Source organism: Odontomachus brunneus, unplaced genomic scaffold (genome assembly GCF_010583005.1).
Source record: "Odontomachus brunneus isolate Ranch 3 - 2012 unplaced genomic scaffold, Obru_v1 Obru_scaffold_004, whole genome shotgun sequence".
NCBI classification, from domain to species: domain Eukaryota; kingdom Metazoa; phylum Arthropoda; class Insecta; order Hymenoptera; family Formicidae; genus Odontomachus; species Odontomachus brunneus.
This window is the reverse complement of record NW_022639454.1, coordinates 345,859-367,389: the sequence shown is the minus strand read 5'-3', so window position 1 is coordinate 367,389 and position 21,531 is coordinate 345,859. Positions and strand designations below refer to the sequence as shown.

Below are 21,531 nucleotides of genomic sequence, written 5' to 3'. Positions count from 1 at the left end.
CATGGGCTTTAGGATAGAATGGTTTATTTGTAACATTGAGATACTTGTTACTTTTCTTTCAAGTACAATAATTTTTTATTGAGATAGGATTGAGAATTGGTGAAGGGTGATTTATATACAGCGCATATAAAATTATTATGAAGACTATTTACATGTTGTATGTAATCTGAAAGTACAGGTACTAAAAGTAAATAGATAAACTGGTTTATATATATATATATATATATATATATATATATATATATATGTATATATATATAGATGTGTGTGTGTGTGTGTGTGTGTGTGCCTGAATAAATGTTTCAATGACCTTTTCATACTAAAATTTTATTTCAGTCATATTTGTGTTCGTACTTATAACTAATTTATGTTTTGTACTAATCAATTAGGTAAATTTGTTTTTCGACTCCAACTTGAGAAACATCTCTTGGTTGCAACCGAGTTTCTCTGTATTACTTGGATAATTCTTGATCAGACTCCTAATAAAAAATTCCGATTATGATTGATAAAAAGAAGACTACACTTTGCAAATTATACAAATAGTTATAAACTAATAATTGATTCATTTTTCCGAATTACACATAAAGCGTACAGCACATACATCAACACACATACGAGTAACACACGCGTGCAGTTCCCGAAGATAGCTATACATTCTCACAAAAAAAAATTGAAGAAAGATGTCATTAGTCTGTAAACGTTGTGTGTAGTATATTGGCAAATGTACTATACAAGGATAATTAACTCGTTATATCAAGAGCTTTTATGTTTGCCAATAAATCCTTTACATCGTCCTGTACCTGATCCGAAGTATTGGACAAAGAGAGACGCGAGCAAAAATTATTCAGCGTTTCTATCTGCTCCTTCATATTCTTCTGCTTGTTAAAGTATGTCATCAGCATTCCAACTATGCTGTGCATCTCCTCTTTGACATTTACCATACTTCCGTACTTGCAATTCTGTAACATCTTCAATTTTGCTTGAGCTAGATGTAGTGGATTAAAGCCGTATTGATCTATCAAACGGACATTGGTACCGGCTGCCAAGAGCAACGTCACTACTGAGATCTTGCTAGTAACTGCAGCCAGATGTAGCGGCGTGTTACCTATACGATCACGTTTATTCGGGTCTGCGCCATGTGCCAACAACAAATGGACTATTTCCGAATAACCCCTACAGACAGAGAATCGTTAATGCTATAAAGCCTATTGTTAATATATTAATTATAAATATATCTAGAATTTTTCTTTTACTATATAGATCTATTATATATTAACTGTGAGAATCTATACGAAATTGATTGACTCTTTGTGTTAATTTTACATTGAAAAGATATCCAATGAAGGATGGAATTTGTATGCTATAATTTATATATGATAATATAAGAGATTATGGCCCATATTCTGAATCCTCTTTTATCGATAAAGTGTCTTAAATGTAGTTTCTCAGCCAATCAAGTGGCTCCTAAGCCTCTTTTAGAGACACTTTTATAGATAAAAAAAGATTCAGAATATAGATCTTAATCTTTATACATATTTCATACACGACTTTTTGACATTCAGTTCTTATAAATTCTTCTTTACAAAATTCCTTTTTTAGATTGCCTATCATTACTATGATTATATTACAATTGCTTGAATGTACATATGACCTGCAAGCTGCATGATGAAGGGGAGTGCGACCTTCTACATCGTGATTGTTGGGCGATACATTATTTCTCAAAAGTTCCTTCACCGTGTCTACGTCATTAGTTGCAGCAGCTAATCGCATTCTTCGTTCATTCAATGGCTTTCGCCATTCTACACATTCACTTTGCAGTCTCAAATTATAAGAAGCACCTCCTAAGTTAATATCAGATTATTATGTTATCATTCAACTTTTACAAAAGAACATGCTTTATCAAATATTTTGCATGATAATTTCTATCAAAATACTGCATTTGGAATTAATTCCATAAAATATACCTACTCTCAGGTAATAAAAGGCGACTGTACTCCTCCATTGGAAGGCGATTGTATCCACGTACAGTTTTAAGTTTTAATTCTCTAATTCTTCTTCTATATGTTCTCTCGTATCTCATCAATATCTGAAACAATAGCAATGTGATTTCACCTCTTGGACTTTGAATTACTTGACATATTTTTAATTACATGGATATTGTTTACATGGCTCCTATGCCATTTGTGCTCGGTGTCATGGGCCGCCAACGAGGTTTCTCCGAGAGTGTGCAATTTACAATGATCGCTAACAGAACATAATGTCCTGTCGACCGGCCAATGTGGTTTAAAGGTCATCAAGTAGCTTGGACTGGGTAGAAAAGTCTCGTTCGATTTACATGTGTCAGTGATAGCGACCGATGCAACTTCATCAACTGCATCCTGGCCGATAGTGGCAGCGGAAATATTTGCAGCAGTCGCGACGGGGCTAACAATGGTTGTTGCATGCTGACTCTCGTGTTGGACGATCGAGCTATCATTCGAGTCGTTCCCGGTCTCCACACCCGAATCCACTGATGCCATACTTATATGAGGACGCACAACATACAACGAAGCAACGTGGAAATCACTCACATGCTTGATTACACCTGCATTTAATTGCTACATAGGCTGCGTTCTAATATTTACTGTCAGGAATGACAAATTATAGTTCATGTCACGTATACTATAGATTTTCGGTGCTGTCAGAGCTGGCAGTGGAACATGGCCATAGAAATGGTCAGAGGCGCTAGAGGTGAGAAAGTCCCGATCTACAATAGGTAGAGTTGGGTAAGTTAACTTTTTTTTTAACTAATAGCGAATTCGGTTGCTTGCACTAGTGTGCACTGAGTGCGCACTAAGGCTTGTTCATAGTATGTTATTATATTTAAAGATTGTCTTAAATAATTCTCAAATAAATTCTCAAATATTTTTAACCATAATATGATATGTATAACATCCGTACGAATCATTTTATTAGTTAAAATGTTTTTAAATATGTATTTAAGACACGATCTTAAATATAAGAATGTACTGTAAACAAGCCTTAATGCGCACTCAGTGCGCACTAGTGCAAGCTACCGAATTCGCTATAAGTTAATGGCCTTAAAAATTTAACTTAGTTAAGATACAAGTTAACTCATAATGAAATTAATTGAATTAAAAGTCAAGTTAATAAAAAAAAGTAATTGAAAAGTTAAAAGTTAAATATGTTTAATTTCATGACTTCTCTCTCTTTCTCAGGGTTTTAGTTTTACAAATAACGGAAAAAATAAATATACACCTTATAGCGTGTTCGACTAGTCCTGGGTTAATCGCTCCGAGAGTGATTAATGACGTCATAAGTCTCTACTAGCCAATCATAAAGCTTACAAGTACTTGTTCGACCAATAAACGTAGGCTGAATAACCCAGAGTGGGTTAACCCAGAGCCAGTCGAACATGCTATTAGAGCCAACACCAAGCACATCCGTAACATAAGGTTTGTTCTTTCCAGCTGAACTTTTTGCACTAGTTCAAGAAGTGTACACTGGGGCGTTCTTTCTAGTGCGTTCAGATTCCCTATCCAGGTGCACTCTAATACTAGAAGTATTATAGTATATGTGACATGTACTATAGTGTTTCTTGTAATAGAGTGCACCCGGATGAGGAATCTGAACGTAGCCTAGGTACTCGATTCTCTAATTAGTATACGTAAGTTTTACTGCGCAGGTTCAATCATATCGTAAAATAGCTGCGCAATGAAAGTAACGTTTACGCAAAAATTTCAAGAATATGGGCCTAGAAGTGACTGTTCTTTCCAATGGTGCAGCAGAACTTAGTGCAACAGTTCACTTTCAGTGCAAGGGTAAAAGTTACTATACCAGTACAAGTAGTTTAGATGAAAAGAACAGATCTATGAAGATGGAAGAGATGAATTGCAGAAAAGAGATCTGTTTTCTGTTGCTGCACTACTGAACTGGTGCAATAAGTTAAAGTGAGACAAGCATATATTTTCTCATTCTAACTTATTGCACTAGTTCAGCAGTGCAGCAATAGAAAACAGACTCAAGGAATGTAGGTGGCAATATCTCAGATAGGTTCTGCGTGTAATTGAGATACATACATTAACGCAAGTACAGTAAATTCTTCATCTAAAGAATTAATTGCATCTAAAATTATGTGTTGCGTCATGTTGTTTCCTGCACCTGTTGTTTGGCATATCTGTACCTATGAACTTTTGCTATACTCGTTAGTTCCAGTTCCGAATCAGTGCAGTTCCAGTGCAGCATTAGTTCAGTTGAAAAGAACAAACCTATAAACTTAAGGCTGCGTTCAGATCCATATCCGGGTGTATTCTATTACTAGAAGTGCTATAGTATATGTAACGTATACTGTAGTGTTCTAGTAATAGAGTGCACCCGGATGAAGAATCTGAACGTACCCTAAGCTAGCGGCACACGATGCTTGTTTTCACGCTGGATTGTTTGCTGGATGGAAATATTCTGTTCTCATTGGTGCATTCCTGAAGATGGATATGTATTATGCAGGATTCACAGCGCGTCCGATGTCCGACGTACAACATCCGATATCCAATAGGAGAATAGCTTTCTTATATAGAATTCAATTCTCCATTAGAAAGCTATTCTTTTATTGGATATCGGACGTCGTACGTTGGACATCGGACGCGATGTGAATCCTGCATTATTGAATATCGGATGTCGTACGTCGGATATTGACGCAATGTGAATCCTGCATCAGAAAGCTGTTCTCCTAGTTGTATTGGATATCGCGTTGTACGTTGGACATCAGACGCGGTATGAATCCTGCATTATTGTAGATCGAGACTTATAGCATGTTCGACTGGCTCTGGGTTAACTCACTCTAGGTTATTCAGCCTACGTTTATTAGTCAAACAAGTACTTATAAGCTTTATGATTGGCTAGTAAAGATTTTTGACGTCATTAATCGCTCTCGGAGCGATTAACCCAGGGCCAGTTGAACAAGCTATTAAGGGTGCGTTCAGATTCCTCATCCGGGTGCACTCTATTACTAGAAACAATATAGTATATGTGACATATACTATAGCACTTCTAGTAATAGAATACACCCGGGTGGGGAATCTGAACGCAGCCTAAGCTGGTGGCACATAGAAAAACTTAAACAGTTAGGGCTATCGCACACAAATTGACATAACTGCATATGCATAGCATAAGACCGTATGTACCAATGAGCATCGAGTATTAAGTCGCCATATTGGTGTTCGATGCTTAATATTCGATGCTCATTGGTCCATACGATCTTATGCTATGCATATGCAGTTATGTCAATTTGTGTGCGATAGCCCTAAAACGTAAGCAGTAAACAAATTGACCAATCACAGTCATTGTTTCTTCTTACGGTCCAAGAATCAACGACTGTGATTGGTCAATTTGCTTATACTACTTACGTCTTACTACTTACGTCTGACTGCTTAAGTTTTTTTGTGTGCCACGACCCTTAGGGCTGCGTTCGAAAACGTCACACGAGTACTCTCCCTCTCTTTTTATCCCTTTTTATCCCTTTTTATCTTGTATTTCGCTCACTCCAATGGCTATCGTCTAGTAGTGTGCACACAGTGTGTGTTTCCGAACGCAGCCTAGATCGAATATATTCAGAAAATCGATTTAAAATCGATCTTTTAGGTTCCGATTAATCGATCGTCGATTAAATCGATTTAAAACCGGTATTCTAACCTAACCTAGATGTTCTCGCAAGTAGAATTGTGACAAAGTGAAGCAAAGTTAAAAGTATGAGTGGTGCGTGTCGAGTGACGTTTCATTTTACTGCTCTGACCAGTGCAGCTCTGAGCGGATGGTATCTAGGCAAGTTCTTCGAACAGAGGCGATGCTCGAACGAAAAAGACAATGGAACGATTGTGTCCTCGAACGCGCGAATACGTAACATGCCAGCTTTGCCCTTATTCGGCACGGTTACAGCTGCCACCCCTTTGTCACCCGTCGAAAGCAACATATCCGAGATGGGCTCCAAAATATCTTCCACAGCCGCGAGAATATCGCAGGTAATAAAAAAGAATTTCAATGACTCCTAATTAAACTCCATGTGTTTGGAGTGATGTTTCATTGCGAGAGCTGAGGTGAGGCCTTCATTCTCAATATTTACTGTAATTTTTGTATTTTGTATTTTATATTTTAAGATGACTAGCATACATTGATCATTGCTGTAGATTATGAAATTTGGTTTTCCCGGATTGGACCATGTCAGATCATACGACGATTTTGTATTGTCGTACGATAGACGGAACAGAGTCGCTCATTGGGTATTCGAACACTTGACTAAGGAAAGATTGCGGTACAACGATGTGGAACGTTCAAAATGCGAATTTAAGCCTGATCAGAGTATACACCCTTTCTTCAGGTCCGAGTACAAGCTTATCTTTTAGACAAAAGCACTTTTAGAATGGTTCACAGAATTCGGAAAATTTCGTAAAATCACTTTATTTCATCTTAACAATGTCAATAGATCAGAGAATACAGATTACAAGGGAAGCGGATACGATCGTGGCCACCTGGCTGCTGCTGGAAATCATAAAGTTGAACAGAAACATATGGAACAAACCTTTTTCCTTTCTAATATGGCGCCGCAAGTTGGCGTGGGTTTTAATCGAGATTCTTGGAATAGATTAGAGAAACATGTTAGAAAGTTGACCAACATTTATAAGGATGTTTATGTGTGCACGGGACCACTGTATCTTCCAAAGTGCGTTCACCATTCTTGCTATGTTGAAACCTTTTTGCAAACTCTCCCTGTTTATTTCAAAATGGCTGTTGAATTTTTTATATAATTATATTATTATTATTTCTTCATATTTTTATGCATTACTCATCTCTGATAGTCCTTTCGGTATATTGCAAAATGTTACATTAGATTTGGATATCTAACTTGTCAATCTATTTGTTGGTACACTTCTCTTAATGTGCATATCTTTTTACAATTTATCTTCTTATAACCAAGGTTGTATTGTAAGTGCATTTTCTTATTTTTATGTAGAAAAGAAGCAGATGGAAAAAAGTATGTGCGCTACGAAGTAATAGGTGTAAATAATGTGGCAGTGCCCACGCACTTTTATAAAGTGATTGTTGGTGAAACACACGAAGGCAAGTTGGAGATGGAAGCCTTTGTAATGCCAAATATGCCAATCGATGATAATACGCCGCTCACTAATTTCCAGGTAAGTTTTGCTTTACATTATTATTAGAAGTAAAATTTACGAAAAAGAAAATGAGTATGTGTGCGTGCGTGTGTGTCTATACCTATATAATGCTCTGTATCCGTGAAATAATATAATAGAAGTAATATAAGGAGAAAATAAATCGAGCGGGGAAAGTGAATGAAATATATCTAACGAATATGTATTAAAATTTAAAACAAAAACACTAATCTTACCGACAGGTGCCACCGGAAAGAATCGAACGCGCTGCCGGACTTTTATTTTTTGACAAAATATCGCGCGACAGATTGAGCAAGGTGAACGGCAAAAGCGCAGGCTGGTTTTAACCCTGCATTAATTAGGTTAGACCTTTAGTCTTTTATTAGCGACAATGAATATAGTAAAAAACTGAAAACTCTCATAATTGCCTTTCGCCAACAAACAACAACAAACTGAAGACAGAGACTGATACTCTGGTTCAACGCATTGTCGAAGAACGATAATAATACATTAACTTCCAGGTATCAGTGTATTTTATCTTTAATTATACGAGACGTTTTACACTTTAAGATAACTTTTTTTACACTTTCACTTTTTTTAGATATATTGCAATGAGACGATTTATTCGTTCATACGATGACGGAAAATATTATTCTGTTAAAGTGTGTATGTGTGTAGAAATGCGATAAAATATGAATAAATTAGAGCATTACAAGAGTATACTTAATTTTATTAGGTGTGTTACTGGAGAGAAAGAAATTTCATCACGCTGTATCACATTTCATCAAAGTGACAAATACACACAGCCGTTTGTTAAATTATATGTGTATATATTTATTGATTTTGTACATTTTTAATTATCCACTTGAGGGAAGGGAGAGTCGCTATACCTACTTATCTAACGCAATGTGTCGCGTACGTGTCTGTCGTCACGATTATGTGGAATAAACTTTCGCGCTCGAATCTACGTATTTCATTCGATCCTTTCCTTTTTTCTACCCTTTCTTTTTTTGCGACGATCTAAATTCGAGCGTGTCTACGGTGAAATAAATTATACTTGCGAATAATTTTACATACTACTGTCGGAAAATGAAAGGGCTATGCTCGTTTGTCCAAATTATAGATATTGGGATAATTTTCATACAATTTCGACGTATATACATATATCTGCGATAATTGTAATTAAGGAAACTGAGTTGATGGGAAATTATTTTTCTCGGATATATTTGGTCTCCTGTTTTTTCGTGTCACGCTAAAAATTCAGTCTTGCGAACATACGCTTTAGGGTGATGAATATCGTGCAAAAAGTCACAACATTGTGACATAATTTTTACAGAGTAAACTTGTATAACGCAAGCTTACCTTGCCGTTTACTTTGGTCGCGTGGTAGTAAGTAATTACGTACCGATTGATATATGTTCGTCGTTCGTTAAATACCTAATAGTTATATAAAATTCTAGTGATAAAATCGTTAATAATCTTCACGACTTATGAGCTAAGCTATTTACAAAATTAACAAGCGCGATGGCGATATCGCGAGTTTTTCGTGCGTGTATAAGAGTATTCTTTTCGCTCGCGAGCCTCGAGTCGCGACGAAAACACGACATCGTCATCTCTTCACGATAAATTTGAATAAACGTTGACATCGCTTGACAATACTAGTATAGAGGACCTAGTGTATGTATGTATGTATGTATGTGTGTGTGTGTGTGTGTGTGTGGTGTGTGTGTGCACATATGCGGTGGATAAATTAAATAAAAGTTTATTGGTGTCGGATTAAAAGAAAAGTCAATTAAAATTAGATTGATAATACAAGATAAAAAGTTTTCTTTTTACATAAAAAAATAGTAAATACTGAAAGAGGCAGTGAAATTAATGAGAGCAGTAGAAGAAAGGAAATATAATCATAAAATTATAAAATTCATTTGCAAAATCAAATCAACATATATTATTTAAAAATATGTAAAAAAAGAAATTTAAAAAATACTGGACGTATACTTAGGAAATAAGAAATAACAAATAGAAATGTACAAAATATCTTTTAACTGCTAATGTTGAACTGCTATTTTCGAAACTGGAAATTAAGATTCACATGATTATAATTTCTGCCAACTCTCCTAAATTCACTTTGCCTGTTATAGCTGTAAGAACATTATGCATCATTTTTGGAATGTCCTGTCATTCTTTTCTTCTCACACTTTTCAATACTATATGCTTCCATTTATAAATGACATTTTCAAGTCTGTGTACGTGTACATGTGTGTGTATATGTGGGTGTGCGTGTGATGGGGGAATAGGGGGGAGATTAGGCACTAAAATGGACGGGTCTGTTCGTTCGGTTACCTCCTTCGAGTATTGCTTATGCCTTAAGGACACTTTTTCTGAAAGCTTTAAGTACACTTTGTTGAAATCCACGATGTCTTATGCGTCATGCGATTTGTAGAGCGTCCCAGATAAGTGTACTCTCTCCTTGTTAATGCTAAGCTTCACCGGACGAAGATAATTAAATTTTTAAAAAATTTGCTATCCGAATCTCTTACGATTCCAAAATCTTCAGATTACATATTCCTGGATCATTAGGCATTATCCAGTCTAACGATCTTTTGTTCTTTGAATCCACGAGTTCTTGAATGTTGTTGGTCCCTTGGATTCTTTTAAAAAGATCAAGAATGTAAATTTATTTTAATCAAGAAATACGTTCTTACACATAATGTAATTTTTCTTCTTTCCTCTGGGACACTCTGTATATATATATACACATATGTATGTTCCTCACGACCGCAGGGAAGTACATTAAATCACTCAAGAAACTTATAGCGTAACGTTGGCTTTATCTCGCTCCAACGTAACGCCGAGTTTTCGAGAATTGCTACCAAAAATTAGTCGATAATTATCATTCTTCGTCTTAAACGCAATATCGAGAAGCGTTTGTGTTGTTGACAACAAATTTGTTAAATTCATCATTAATATTGAAACACTTCTCTTTGCACCTATTCGATTATTCTGTGCAGACGGATTGAGAGGATTTGAGACAAATCTTGGAATCAATTCCAAAAGATTCCAAAAGATTCTAAAAGAGAAATTTATAATTTCGCATGCATAAATTCTCATTTAATTTCAATTCCTTTTAACTCGTCTGCCGTTTATAACGGTGAAAGAACGACAAAAGCGACTAGAAGACGCTATGAGTAGTCGCTTCACGCCATCAACTTAGCCGTTCGTTGAGCAGTCATCGTCGTGCAAGTGATGCATGATATTTCAGTCGACAAATTTCACAGTGACTATTCCCGCAAGAGATACTAAGATGTACCAACGCGATCCTCGAAGTACGGAAGCTGTCCTCCGCCGCGATAGTAAATATCATCACAATTAAAACTTCAGTTACTATAATGAAATTATCATCGGAAAAACCTTGTTATTGTGAGTTTAATTTCAGCAAAAGAAAGCAAAAATTACGCGACTGTATTTTTCTCGTAAAATTTATAGCATAAAATTTATTCACATGTCACGCAAAAAATTGCATTCGTACAACTTGTTTGGCGATTTCGTGATCAGCTTCCATAAAGCGAGATTTGCGCGTTACCTAATTGCCTGCCCCAATCGCTGCTCGATTAGATCAATCTTTCCTCCGGCGGAGGTTTCATCACATTATCCATCTCCACTCGCGGATTACTGAACTCCTGAGCGCTCGGGCTATAAGTGCCGCGTGTGGCGCGCTTCTTTCTGGCCATCATGAAGAGCGCTATGAGGGATACAAGTGCGATGATGAAGAGGCAACCTACTATTGGCCCCACAATCACTGCAATATCGAGAGCTTGGCTGCCCAAGAAATTTCCCGACTAAAAATTTAACAATTATTAAAATCAATATCACAATATTGTTTATGTTAATTTTCTTACTTTGATATTCTTACTTATAGAAAAAAAGAAATTCATAGAATGGATCATTTACACAAGAACAAAACATATGTGTACGTACTTTTTGTTAAATATAAATTAATAATGATACACGCACATATAGAGCAAACAGAATATTTAATCGACTGTTTATCGCTGTATATTCGTGCGTGATATTTTATTACAAATATTTTCTCACATTCTTATTTTACAAAATTGAAAAATTTTGAAATATTTGCTTTATGATTTTATATAATCGTATGCTGTTATCGCATTCTATATATCTTCACTGAATTATCACTAAGAAACTCAACGTTATCTCTGCTCGTTTACACTACTTTACCAAACTTTCTTATTGAATTTTTTATCTTACCTCTGTACAATTTTGTCCCGTGTATTCGGAAGTGCATTGACACGTGTAACCGCCGTCGTCGGTGCACTTGCACGTGCCGCCGTTCTGGCAATATTCCTAATACGAAATTGAAATAGAGAGATCGATCAAATGTAAAAACTACACAAGTGAACATTACATGCAATTTGTTGTCTTTCCATCTCAATTTTTCCTAATTTTTTGCAAAAAAACCACATCTTGCAGATTCAATTTTTACCAATATTGCTTTGGTGAACAAAAACAAAGAGTAAAATATTCTTTTCTTCATAAACTCCTATCTCCTCCTTTCCCCTTCTACGTTACGTATTTCATTTTTAGGAAGCTCTCACCTGTTTGCAGGGATTCACCATTCCGCAATTGTAGCCGCAGTAACCCGAGTCGCAGATGCACCGATAGATGCCGGGCAAATTCTCGCATTTGCCGTGTCCGCAATCGGTTGTTGGATCCAGACATTCGTTTATATCGATGGAGCAGTCTGGACCGGTGTATCCGGTACCCTGACAGTCGCACGTGAAGCTGTTCACTCCGTCGTAGCACTTGCCGTCATTCTTGCAGGGCACGTTACCTTCGGGATCCGATGCGCAGTCGTCGATGTTTATCTCGCAATACAGACCGGAATAACCGAGGATGCAGGTGCACTTTGGTGCTTGCTTAATGTGATAAATGATAATTAAGAGATTCACAGAATTTTTAAGAATATAAAACTACTGAGATTTTAAGTCTGGAAGCGACAATATGTAAGAATTTAAGGACTAATTGAGACAATAGTACGTGTAAAACTATTCGAAATGAAGAAATCTAATAATAATACTATACAAAAACAAAAGCTATGAAAACACGCTTATTAACTTGAATTTGAAATTTGGACAATTGCACGAAACCTTCTACGTTTCTTCGTAAATACAGTTATTACCTGATACAGAAAGTCACATCTACCACCATTTTGGCATTTTCTGCCGCTACAGTAGGGCGTGTCACAAACCGAGCCCTCGTATCCGAGTACGCAGATACAGGTGTAATTATTGCCTGTTTTTGGATCCGTCACGTCCACGCAAGTAGCACCGTTCTTACACGGCTCGTTCTCGCAAGTAATGAGTCGAAAGTTCTCGCAGAAATTTCCGGTGAATTGGTCCGGGCACTCACACTTGAACAATCCCGGTAGATTCAAGCACACGCCATCGTGTTGGCACGGGCTGAGCGTTACGCACTCGTTGATGTCGCTGTCACATCTACAATTAGATAAGAGTTGATAAGATCTGGTAGCGAGATCTCTTATGAGATCGTTGGGTCATTGTAATTATGAAGAAATATAACGTTTTCCTATAAGTCGCTACTCGTAGTCTATGGAGTTACTTTGTAGTTACTCTCACGGGGAAACCTTTTTTTTCGTACTTTACGATGTCGCTATTTTATAAAAATATTTGGCTTCATTATTTCCCGTGTAATTTTTTAATAAAAATTTTGCTTTTATAAATAAACACCGTATAGAGTTTTGAATTCTGAACACTGCATATAATATTTGCATTGATTTAAAGAAATAACGATACTAACAGCCATCCTTGCCAGCCGCTGTTACACACACAGGTGTAATTGGCGATGCCATCTATGCAGGTCGCACCGTTCTGGCACTTGTTGTCTTTGCATTCGTCAATGTTAAAAGAACAGTCATCCTCGGCGTAGCCGGCGGGACACTCACACACGTAACTGTTTGCCTTGTCGAGACAGTAGCCCTCGTTTTTGCAGTCCGTGTCGAAACACAATTGACAACCAATGCTGTCGCGATGTGTGCCATTGTCGTGTAACGACATTTCTTGTAACGATAGAAATTGCAGCGGCGTAAAGTTTGCGTTCTGATACACCTCCTCGTATGTGAAATAATGCAACAGCATGCTGCCGATCCGCACCTCCCCCAGACAGCCCTTGAACGGTTCTCCTGTAAGAAAATACTAGTGAATAATTCAAATAACGCGATCCCGAAAACTGAGAAGGTCGACAAGAAGAAGGAAAAAGAGAGTCGTATGGAATAAAAGAGAAATTTATAATTGTGATGTGTAAAAAGTAATATAAGATGTAAAAAAGTATATATTAAAGTATATAAGACGGAGCAAATGCACAAAAAAAACATAAGTTCAAGAACTAAGAGAGTTGAAACACACCCACCTGACATCATACTATGCGGCGGCGGCGGCGGTGCGGTCGTCAGTCCATGCTCGTTGCTGTAATCCACACTATTTCCCTCGATTCCATTCCTCTTTTCCTGTCTGGATCCGACAGTGACGTAACTGTGTCTATCGGATAACGCGCTAGACAATCCGCCGAGGGTGACCGTTCCCGTCACCAAGAGCTCATGCCACAGCTGGTACTTGAAGTTGGAGCTCATGTGAGGTGCATGTTCTTCGGCGGGATTGGCATAGCCGCATTCCACGGAATTATTGTTGAATCTAATCAGCAGCGAGGTCCAGTTTCCGTCTGGTTGCGTCTTTCCAAAAGACAACGCACCCTGATTCTCCACGTCCAGTTGCCACGACACGGTAACAAAGTCTTTAAAAACGGACACGGTGAAATGCGAATCACCCACATGCGGCGTCATGTGGAGCAAAGTTCCGCCGGTGTTGGATCGATAGGTGATCTCGATAGTGTTGAGCGATGAGTTGCTAACATTACGCTCATCGGCGCGATCGTACGTATATGTGAACGCAGTGGAGATGCCGTCGAAAGTTGCATTAGCGATGCACTCGTAACCGTCATCGAGATTCTGGCAACGGGAACCCGCTGGACAGTCTTGTAGCTGGCAGAACTCCATCTCCTGGCAAGTTTTGCCGGTGTAGCCACGCGGACACTGGCACCAGAAGTCGTTCCATGTAACGTGGCAAGTGCCATTGTGATTGCACGGGCTGCTCACGCACACATTGTCTGATACCACGCCTTCGAGGACTTTATCATAGTCGAATGACACGTTACCGAACTGGATCGGCGAAGGAATATCCTGTGCCTGAAAGAAATCTCAAACTTTTGAAGTGAAATTTTTGAGAAGCTAAAAATCGTTTGACCGGAAAATTCCGAAAAGTTGTAACAAACTTGCAATGACTGTAAGCAATGATCCGTAAATCTCCTGTCGTATAATCAAAGTAAAATGAAAATACGAACCTTCAAGGGGAAAAATTCCACGACCATAGTTTCGACACCGTTCGATATCTGCACATCCTGGATAACGCCCTTAAAGTTAATCTGCGACGTTACTTGCTGAACATCCATCTGCCTGTTGTCGACCTGACGAATATATCTCGACGTCTGTGGCAGTCCTCCCAGATAAAGGACGGTCACATTGAGTTGTCCCGTTGCGCTGATGGTCTTGCGGAAGTACTCGGTGCCGTTTATTTTTACTTGAACAAGGGTGACGTTTCTAACTACTTGAATCAGATGATTGTTCCCATCGTGAAGTTTTACCCCGCCGACAGTATAAGCTTCCGTGCCGTTAAACTGGATTCTCACAAGCAGTTCCCCACCCTCCAGCTGTGCCGCTATGTAAGTCTTCTCCTTTTGATCACTCTGAGAACTCGGCTCCGTACCTAGATAAAATATGTCACCGCGATCCTGCCTGGTGCGAACAAACATGGAAATGTCGACGATCGATCTGACAGCTCGCCTTGCCGCGTCAAACACCTTCACAGTCACGTAACCGTTTGTAATATTCTCGTAGCCGAAAGTAGCGGCCGTCATGTTGTACTGACACGTATGGCCCAAGTAAGGACGCTCGCACTTGCAGGAAAAGTCGCGCCAACGATCGGTACAGTGACCGCCATTCTTGCATGGATTTGGCGAGCATTGAGCTTCGCGAGGACAACCCGGTTCCACGTCTTCCATGTACACGGTCTTTGACATGGTACCGGAATAAATCTGTAAACAAAGAGTCTGTAAACTAAGAGTTGCTATTACAGGCGTTTTAACAAATTGAATGACCGTGAAAAATGACCATGTGTGCAAAATTCGTACAATAATCAATACAGATGTACACATGTATATAATAAAATTACAGATAGACTTCAGAATAAGATCGTATGCGGTCTCATTAACGAAATAAGCAATTGACGACAAATCGATCAGTATACCCATTCGCCGTTGATGACGACATCTTCTGTGCAGCCAACGAAGAACGGTGGCCCATGTGTCAATTTCCTGAGGTAGCTAATAGTGCCGCCTACATAAGTCATGGGGAAAGACGTGTGGTTCGAGTTTGAGCCCTCGTTGAGGCTGATAGGGTAGATGGTTTGCTCTTCGTTAGCAGAGAGAACGAGGTGAGTCGCGTTGATTGCCACGAAGACCTTTTGCCAAGTGGAATCGTTGAGGCCACTACCAATAAAAACACCCTCCCACTTGTTGAGCAAGCTGGAATGTAGGTTGAGCTTGCCATTCACTAGTTCGAGGATGTAGAAGGTCAAACCCTTGCCGATGGCCAGGAGACCATTCGGCAAGGTGGTCCTGAAGCGGAATTGTATGTCGTAACCCTCATCGCGCGTGGTATTCACCACGACATATGAACTGCCGCTCAAAGACATCGTGGTCACCTGCAAGAGATGCCGAGGAGGACTTATTTAACGTCTTTCACATTAGAGTCAGTACGTTTACGCATCTTTTCTCACTTGAAATGCTTCGAAACGAGTGCGATAAGGCATAATAAAATATAAATGACATACACCTTTGTCTTTGGCGATCAATAGTGACTCGATAGTTAACCGGTGAGAATTTTCTCAATCGTGCGTACGTAAGAAATTGCGACTTGGAATTTCCCTTCATCCAGCACAACGCATAAAGTTCCATAGATACTCACATAATCGCAAACTTCACCGTGGTAGCCGTTGGGACAGGTACAATTGAACTTGTGAATAGTCTCGTCGATCAAGTAGGGCCAGCAGGTACCTCCGTTTTGGCAGGCGTTGCCCTGACATCCAGTCAACTCTACCGAACAATTCTTGCCTCCGTATTCCGGCTCGCACGTACAAAAATAGTCGGCCCTGCCGTCGGTGCAAACCCCGTGTTCGCAGGGATTATATCTCTTGCACTCATCGATTTCGTGCTGGCAGTGATCACCCTCGTAGCCCTCGTCGCATTCGCAGGTGTAGCCGCCGATGCGATCCATACAGATGCCCGCTTGACAGGGATTGCTATCGCACTCGTTGATGTTTACTTCGCAATTCTTGCCGGTGACACCTTGTACGCACAAGCACTCGTACCTGCCGTAATTTCAACAATTAATTTTACGATACTACGAGAAGAAGAATAGAGTATACATATATGGTATTTTATGAATTTTAGGTCGACGCTTTCGTGAGACATAATTCGTAGAACAATGGAAATTCGTAATGAGTGATTTGGACATTGAGTGTGTGTATATATATAAAATCAAGCGCGATTCAAAATCGCGATACAAATTGCGCGCGATTTAAAATCGTATTTGCGATATACAATTGTGACGCGATATATTGCATTTATAGCGATTCTTAAGAAAGATCGCATCACGATACACAATTTCATAAATCGCACATCCTTACACTCTACACTCTGTTTTCGATACTCTTACGTGGATCTTACTTTAATATTATCAAATATTAAAGTGTATAGAGATTCAAAAGAAAACGAATTGCTAACGAAATAATAATTGCTAACTAATTAATAAATCATCTTAATATTTGATAACATCCATGTAAAAGCGCCAATAACTAATGAATGCTGTACGAAACGAGTGCCAGGCGATTTCCTCTATATATATTTGTCTTTCTTTTCATATTTTCTCTTTTTCAATGAAACTTGAAAGAAATTTTGGTTAAATGAGCTCACCCGCTCGCGTTGACATAACTGAATTCCTGGGTGAAGATCGCTGGCAAAGTCAAAGCGTCACTCTTGTAAAGTTCCCTATTGGATCTCTCGAGACAGGTGCCGTTGTACTGACAGGGCGAGTTCTCGCACTCATTCACGTCCACCTCGCAGTTTTTGCCGGTATAGCCAGGATAACACTGGCACTTGTAGTTCTTGATGTCATCCACGCAGAGTGCGCCGTTCACGCAGGGCTGTGATAAGCAGTCGTCGATATTTTTGTCGCATCGCAGCCCCTTAAAATCCAAATAATAGACGTTTAAATATAGATGTTGATAGCTGTAGCAATAATTTTAATTATCGTAACATGACTATATCAGTTAGCAAAGAAAATTTTCTAATTAAGTAGAGATTTACAATCTCTCCAATTGCATTTGGCACACAGTTTGTGTCTTTTTTCAAATGAGAGCGTGAATAACCAGAGTCTCGGAGAATAATAAATTAAATATCCATTTATTTGTGTGTTCGCTGATATCAGTAATCGAGAGGAAAGAGTATACCTCAAAACCGGTGTCGCTGCAATCACAGGTGAAATCATTGACACCATCGATACACTTTCCCATATTCATGCATGGTGCAGACTCGCAGTCGTCGATGTTGATCTCGCAATTGGCGCCGCGGTAGCCGGGTGGACACACGCACGTGTACGCGGCTACGCCGTTCACGCATCTCGCACCGTTCACGCAGGGATTGCTCTCGCACTCGTTCACGTCGACCTCGCAGGTCTTACCGGTGTAGCCGGCTGGGCAAGCGCACTCGAACATATTGATACGGTCGAAGCACGTGCCATTGTTCTTGCACGGTCCACAGAGACATTCGTTGATGTTAATGTCGCAATGGTCCCCGGAAAAGCCGGGTCGGCAGTAGCATTCGTAACCGGTCCCGTTGTTGACACAAATGCCGTTGATACACGGATTGCTGTGCGGCTCGCACTCTTTTATGTGGAGGTCGCAATATTGACCTGCAAATTGTGGAATTGTGCGCGATGGATCGCAATTAAATCGGACTAGAGAGGAAGAAGAAGAGAGAGAGATAATGAGAGCTTTACGCTATATTATATATAATATGAATCTATAAATATTATACGTTATAATTTTCAACCATGGACAATGGATATGGGAGATATTCGATTCCCCAGGTATGAGAAAACTTGCCTTGGAAGCCGGACTTGCACTTGCACTCAAAACCGCGCTCACCGAGGTCGATGCATGTGCCGTTGTTATTGCAAGGTTTCGCGGCGCACTGGTCCACGATGAAGGTGCAGTTGGGTTCTGCGTAACCCTCCCGACATTTGCACTCATAACCGGCGACGTCATCGACGCACACTTTATCATCGGGACACACTACACCTACGCAGTCGTCAATGTTCACGTCGCACACCTGGAATCGGAATTCATATATTGTATGTTTCGCGATCAACATGCGTTATTACTTAACTATACCTTGCCCTCGAATCCGTGTGGGCACTCGCAAATAAATTCTCTTCTCGATCTCGGTATCAGTGTGCAACTGCCGTTGTTCTGGCAAGGATTCACAGCACACGGGTCGTACTCCCGTTCGCAGTTATCGCCCATGAAATCTCTGGTGCAGTTGCAGGTGTAGCCGTTGACGCGATCGATGCAGGTACCGCCGTTTTTGCACGGCTGCGATAAACACTCGTCCACGTTGATCTGGCAGTTCTTTCCTGTGGAAATATCGCTTTCAGAAGGCGGCCTCTAAATCGAAGGTCGAAAGAGCGTATTCGACCTACAATCGATCTATAATTGAATGTAAACCAAAAAAGCTGCTAAACCAAAGAGCAACTAAAAAATAATGAGAAAAGAAGAGAAGAAGCAAGGTGTTTAATTGCTTCGGTAGGACCAAACGGTAATACGACTATATTAAACGTGAGAAATTTTGCGAAAAGAGACTCAAAGCGATCGACCAATTACACAAATCCCAGAAATTTCTATAAATTAACAAAACTATCGGAAAAAAGACATGCACAAATCCACAACACATAAAGATTCACACGGGAATGGCGATTGTGGCATGTACACAATAATGCCCAAAAATGGACACACAGGCATGAGAAATCGATTACCAGAGTATCCTGGCAGGCACTCGCAGTAATAGTTGTTGAGCTGATCAATGCAGATGCCGCCGTTTCGGCAGGGATCACTGGCGCACTCGTCCAAGTCGATGGAACACTCGAATCCTGTCCACCCTGGCTCGCAGGTGCAATAATAGCCGTCGGACTGCACCGGGTTAGCAACGGATAGAACAATGGACGATATCGCGATAGACGATTCGTTGGAATCGATTAACCCGTTCAAACTCACCTTTGATGATGTGTTCGATTGAATAACACGAATATTACGAATGAGTATATTACACAAACCATCGTCATTTTCGAATTACATACTTTAATCATCAGCCAAATTTCAGATTATCCGACAGACTTACTTGCAACAACTGCAAATTTATTTCTTTGTCCATTAAATTGCGGAAATGGCAAAATTTACATGTTATTGCAATGAAAATTGTCTCGCAGATTCTTCGCGGATGAATCTCCACTACATCTTTGCTGATTCCTATCCGCCGTGATACATCGTGATCATTTGGAAGATACAATAAGCGACACTGCGAACGGGTTAATCGGCCCGACGTGCGTGCAAAGCGATGCGTGCGGGTTCACACTCACATAATCGTGACACGCGGAAGCCTGTTTGCAGGGTAGATTGTCGCAAGTGACCGGCTCCTTGCATTGGGGCCCGGTCCAGAATCTAGGACACTGGCATACGATCCCGTACATGGTTTCCACACAGCTGCCGCCATTGTAGCACGCGCCGCACCAGTCCGAGGCCGGAGAAGAGCACGTGTTTCCTGATAAATGTACCATGCACGACACACGGACTCGCCGATAAATTAAGAAAGCGGGCGGATGTCGATGAGATTGGCATTGCGACAAGTTGACGAGAAATTTGCATTCAAAGATGTCATACGATTCAGGCAGCCAACACCAATAATCAAGCGGAGAGATTAAGTTCGCAGGCAAATGATTAACTTTGTTGAAAAAATATTAATTTTTAAGAACGTAGAAAGAAAAATCTTCACAAATAAAACGTCGCAATTCATTCCAATCGTACAAATTCAATCATTCTGCCATGGAACACGATTGAGATAAATTGAAATATATAAATAGCGACTTCTTTTTACATATTATTCTTCCATTTTTCATTTTTATTTCGTCGTTTGCTTTTGCCTAACACGAAATCGCATTAGTCCCGCTCTAAATCGATGAATTTTTTCAACAAAATTAATATCAATCAACATCCGATAGAGTGTTAGCGTAGCAATTAATTCAAATCTCTGATAAATCTTTAATTAATTTCCAACGAAAGAGTCGGTCGAGCCAAATCTTGTAATTAATCGCGATTCCATACCAATCTACTCCCAACTAGGCAATTTACATGAATTTATACATAGACACACATTTATGCAATACTAATTTAATCTAATCTAACGTAACTCAACAGTGACATTTATCCAAATGAATCCGTTTGGTAGATTGCATGCATGTATGGGGAGATCCTCCTCGAGTCGCGTTGACTCTAAGCCTGACACGTTCTCCTCACCTCTCCATTCCGGTGGACAGGTACAATTGAAGCCGTCCCTGCCGCTGGAGCAGGTGCCACCGTTGACGCAGGGATTACTGGCACAGTAATTAACCGTGCAGTTGGGCGGATTGCCCATGAATCCGGGATTGCAAACGCATTGGGCCCCATGGGAGTCCTCGACGCAAATGCTGTTGGCCGGACAAGCCGCGTTCTCGCACAGACCACGTAATTCACAATGGCGGCCTGTGAAGCCCGGCAAACATTTGCAGTGATAGGTGCCAACGTCGTCGATACACTCGCCGTCGTTGTCGCATGGCCCGGACAGGCACTCGTTCAAATTAAGCTCGCAGTTTTGTCCCTCAAAGCCCGTTGGACAGTGGCAGATGTAAGTGCCGTAATAATCGTAACACACTCCGTTGTTTAGGCACGGGTTCGCCAAGCATTCATCGACGTCCACGTCGCAATTGGTACCTTCGTAACTAAACGGGATAAAGAGGAAAGTCATCTTTGTTTGATTGAAAAGTTTAGCGATCCCTCGGTGATATTGATAACAACATTAAGTTAATTTTAGTATGTTGATATATATGCGCTAGTACATATGTGACTTACAT

At 39.8% G+C, this 21,531-nt stretch overlaps 3 protein-coding genes across 9 annotated transcripts in view; 1 reads left to right on the top strand and 2 right to left on the bottom strand.

The window, feature by feature from the left end:
- Window positions 1-51: 51 nt before the first annotated feature.
- On the bottom strand, window positions 52-2,738 carry LOC116847197 (poly [ADP-ribose] polymerase tankyrase-2-like). Of its 2 annotated transcripts, none has more exons than XM_032821949.1 (4): window positions 2,166-2,738; window positions 1,969-2,086; window positions 1,652-1,841; window positions 52-1,173 (listed from the first exon to the last, which is right to left on the bottom strand). In XM_032821949.1, the coding sequence occupies exons 1-4, from the start codon at window positions 2,517-2,519 to the stop codon at window positions 741-743; spliced, it is 1,095 nt and encodes a 364-aa protein (XP_032677840.1). In that variant the 5' UTR covers window positions 2,520-2,738; the 3' UTR covers window positions 52-740. The 2 variants fall into 2 exon arrangements, with proteins under 2 accessions (XP_032677840.1, XP_032677832.1); XM_032821941.1 differs by having other exon boundaries at window positions 2,151-2,736.
- Window positions 2,739-5,558: 2,820 nt separating this feature from the next.
- Window positions 5,559-7,984, top strand: LOC116844989 (endonuclease G, mitochondrial). 2 transcript variants are annotated; one of them, XM_032817210.1, is made up of 6 exons: window positions 5,559-6,014; window positions 6,218-6,370; window positions 6,476-6,712; window positions 7,004-7,184; window positions 7,406-7,684; window positions 7,765-7,984. In XM_032817210.1, the coding sequence occupies exons 1-5, from the start codon at window positions 5,860-5,862 to the stop codon at window positions 7,508-7,510; spliced, it is 831 nt and encodes a 276-aa protein (XP_032673101.1). In that variant the 5' UTR covers window positions 5,559-5,859; the 3' UTR covers window positions 7,511-7,684; window positions 7,765-7,984. The 2 variants fall into 2 exon arrangements, with proteins under 2 accessions (XP_032673101.1, XP_032673092.1); XM_032817201.1 differs by having other exon boundaries at window positions 5,560-6,014; window positions 6,180-6,370.
- Window positions 7,973-21,531, bottom strand: part of LOC116844954 (protein crumbs) — a 41,444-nt gene continuing 27,885 nt past the window's right edge. For 4 of the 5 annotated variants that reach the window (XM_032817151.1, XM_032817144.1, XM_032817160.1 and 1 more), the window contains exons 8-23: window positions 20,939-21,399; window positions 20,005-20,186; window positions 19,405-19,558; window positions 18,764-19,005; window positions 18,476-18,701; window positions 17,822-18,282; window positions 17,286-17,557; window positions 16,279-16,681; window positions 15,560-16,015; window positions 14,598-15,347; window positions 13,611-14,442; window positions 13,002-13,383; window positions 12,364-12,679; window positions 11,780-12,100; window positions 11,433-11,528; window positions 7,973-11,002 (exon numbers count right to left, since the gene is read on the bottom strand). In XM_032817151.1, the coding sequence (XP_032673042.1) occupies window positions 10,775-11,002; window positions 11,433-11,528; window positions 11,780-12,100; window positions 12,364-12,679; window positions 13,002-13,383; window positions 13,611-14,442; window positions 14,598-15,347; window positions 15,560-16,015; window positions 16,279-16,681; window positions 17,286-17,557; window positions 17,822-18,282; window positions 18,476-18,701; window positions 18,764-19,005; window positions 19,405-19,558; window positions 20,005-20,186; window positions 20,939-21,399 (5,782 nt within the window). In that variant the 3' untranslated portion in view covers window positions 7,973-10,774. The remainder of the gene's footprint in view (window positions 11,003-11,432; window positions 11,529-11,779; window positions 12,101-12,363; window positions 12,680-13,001; window positions 13,384-13,610; window positions 14,443-14,597; window positions 15,348-15,559; window positions 16,016-16,278; window positions 16,682-17,285; window positions 17,558-17,821; window positions 18,283-18,475; window positions 18,702-18,763; window positions 19,006-19,404; window positions 19,559-20,004; window positions 20,187-20,938; window positions 21,400-21,531) is intronic. The other variant, XM_032817175.1, reaches the window with a different exon arrangement.

What these genes read in the sequence shown, in the direction of transcription:
- LOC116847197 (XM_032821941.1), bottom strand. Translation starts at nt 2,519, where the DNA reads ATGGCATCAGTGGATTCGGGTGTGGAGACCGGGAACGACTCGAATGAT. An exon ending in TCGCCTTTTATTACCTGAGA is followed by an intron (nt 1,842 to 1,968) that starts GTAGGTATATTT and finishes ATATTAACTTAG; the next exon opens with GAGGTGCTTCTTATAATTTG. An exon ending in CTTCATCATGCAGCTTGCAG is followed by an intron (nt 1,174 to 1,651) that starts GTCATATGTACA and finishes CTCTGTCTGTAG; the next exon opens with GGGTTATTCGGAAATAGTCC.
- LOC116844989 (XM_032817201.1), top strand. Translation starts at nt 5,745, where the DNA reads ATGAGTGGTGCGTGTCGAGTGACGTTTCATTTTACTGCTCTGACCAGT. An exon ending in CAGCCGCGAGAATATCGCAG is followed by an intron (nt 6,015 to 6,179) that starts GTAATAAAAAAG and finishes TCATTGCTGTAG; the next exon opens with ATTATGAAATTTGGTTTTCC. An exon ending in AGTATACACCCTTTCTTCAG is followed by an intron (nt 6,371 to 6,475) that starts GTCCGAGTACAA and finishes CAATGTCAATAG; the next exon opens with ATCAGAGAATACAGATTACA.